The sequence below is a fragment of the Pteropus vampyrus genome, unplaced genomic scaffold, assembly GCF_000151845.1.
Source record: "Pteropus vampyrus isolate Shadow unplaced genomic scaffold, Pvam_2.0 Scaffold8, whole genome shotgun sequence".
In the NCBI taxonomy this organism is placed as follows: domain Eukaryota; kingdom Metazoa; phylum Chordata; class Mammalia; order Chiroptera; family Pteropodidae; genus Pteropus; species Pteropus vampyrus.
In genome coordinates this window covers 15,335,829-15,338,132 of record NW_011888789.1, presented here as the reverse complement: position 1 = coordinate 15,338,132, position 2,304 = coordinate 15,335,829, and the positions used below count along the sequence as shown (strand labels likewise).

General features: G+C 33.2%; 1 protein-coding gene across 1 annotated transcript in view; it reads right to left on the bottom strand.

The window, feature by feature from the left end:
* Positions 1–1,312, bottom strand: part of CHRNB3 (cholinergic receptor nicotinic beta 3 subunit) — a 20,182-nt gene extending 18,870 nt beyond the window's left edge. The window contains exon 1 of the mRNA XM_011372868.1: positions 1,261–1,312. Coding sequence (XP_011371170.1) covers positions 1,261–1,312 — 52 coding nt within the window. The remainder of the gene's footprint in view (positions 1–1,260) is intronic.
* Positions 1,313–2,304: the final 992 nt, after the last annotated feature.

Below are 2,304 nucleotides of genomic sequence, written 5' to 3'. Positions count from 1 at the left end.
TGAGAAGTTTTCTGCTAAACACCCTTGCTAACCAGTGAGATGATTTCTCTGAAGAAAGAATGATAAGAATCAATTTTTTCATAGTAAATAGAATATTCTAGTAAGTTAAGGCAAAAAAAAAAAAACCCATTAAATACATGTATGCTAATTGTCTGCTAAAATACACAGAAATTATTTTTATGTTTGGCAAATTGCATTTAAGACTTTGCAGAGACCAAATTTAGTGCTATTTGAAAGTGGGTTTGATGCTCTCTGCACTTAGAAATTGCTCTGTTTTTGAGTCTCAAGTATGGGGAAAGGCTACATTTTTGAAGATATGATAATGTTCGGGTGTGTGTGCCTCACAGTTCTATGATTTTTAAATCTAGGATTTATTTCAGGACTTGAGCAAATCTATCTCAGTGTCTCTGGTTCTCCATGTGAAAACTGCAATAATCGAATGTGGCAAAAATGCTAGTAACAAATAAATACAAATTGCTAATGGCATAACACTGTTTTCTCACCATCTGGCTCCTGTCTCTAACTGGTTTCTGGCACAGTGGGAAAAGCTTTCTGTTCTTCAGTTATGCAAAAAGCGAAATGATTTCAAAACCCAGAAAACTGGCAGATGCAAATGACCACTTTCTCCTGAAGTTTTCAGTTTCCTTTTTCTTTTTTCTCTTCTCTCTCTCCCTCTCTCTCCTTTCATTTGCCCTCTTTCTTTATTAAGAATTCCTCTATTTTCAGGTGGATAACAGTCACATAAAATTCACACGTGTCCATAGACATTTGATATACATTTTTAATTATGATGTACAAACATACTAAATATACCTACATATGCAAATTTATTAAAGTGTTTATATAAGTCTAGAGGATATATTGGATAAAAGTATCTATACACAGATGTAATGATTATTAGCAGACATGATGTCAAAGGGTTGATCGAATAAATTTCTGTGCCAAATATTTTAACAATTCTCTGAGTAACATTCAGTGCATTTCATAACATTTTTCCTGCTTTTGTATCTTCCTGCCAAACTCATAATGATTCAAAAGGAATAATGCAAAAAAAGCATAGACATTACGAAATTCACAAATATGATTTCTTTAGCAATGTACTGATTTCAAAGAATTATTCATTGAAGCCACATTTTAAAGGTTATCCTAAAGATACATTACATTTTCTAATTCTAACATATCAACAGCATAGTTTCACCTTCCTTGCTTAAAGAATTTTCTGCAATTGTAAAGTTTTAATTTAGTTTAAGTTGAGCTTACCTGAGGGAGTGACACCAAGGACAATGAGCACCAGGATAAAATCTGCCGGCATCGTGATGTCAGTTTTAGAAAGATAATTTCTTCCTTCTTAACAACAGGGTACTTCCATTGGAAAAGGGGGTTTCAGAAAGGAAATGCAGTGATTCAAAGTCCAAAGTGAAACCTGAGGGGAAAGTAGACACCTGAAGTAGGATAAATAGTCTCAAACTATCTCACATCAGTGTGATGTTTCTTAAACTACACTTCATTGATTTCCAGTCAGCTGTCAGATCGTGTAAGTCTAAAATTTATCTCTGGGTCCTAACTCCTGACTTATTAATTTACTTTCTTGCAAAGAGATGCCGGGCAATGGAGAAAGGATGAAGCTAGACAACTTCCGAATATTCTATGGTATTTTTCTTATGGTTGGAGGTCTGTGTAAAGGAGAAAAACTGCATTTTATAATCTGCATCACGGGAGTTAGTAAAAAGTTTCTCATACAGATTATTCCTCTGTTAACTCTTCATTCTGGACTCGGAGCTTAAGAATATGAATACAAGGTACTCAAAAAGTACAAACTTCCAGTTATAAAATAATTCCTGGGGATATAATATACAGGAGGGTGACCTTAGTAAAACTATATTGTATATTTGAAAGTTGCTAAAAGAATAGATCTTAGAATTTCTCATCACAAGATAAAAAATTTGTAACTATTTACAATGATAGATGTTAAGTCGATTTATTGTGCTGATCATTTTGCCATATATACAAATATCGAATTACTATATTTTATACTTGATACTAATGTTAAAAAACAAAATTCAACTGAGTAAATTTTAAAGCTCTTATTGGCTTTGTTTAACGATTCACAAATCAAGCAGCATCCAATCTAGCAGATAGAAAGGAATTTCGAGTTGCTATATAAAATGAAATACTTTTATAAGCAGAATGGAGCCAGAACAAGGAAGTTGTACTAGTAAAGTGATCCAGTGGTGGCAAAGTCACTTTCTTTTACCAGATGACAGGGTCTATCAGACAGATTACTTAACTAGTGCTGATTAGGTG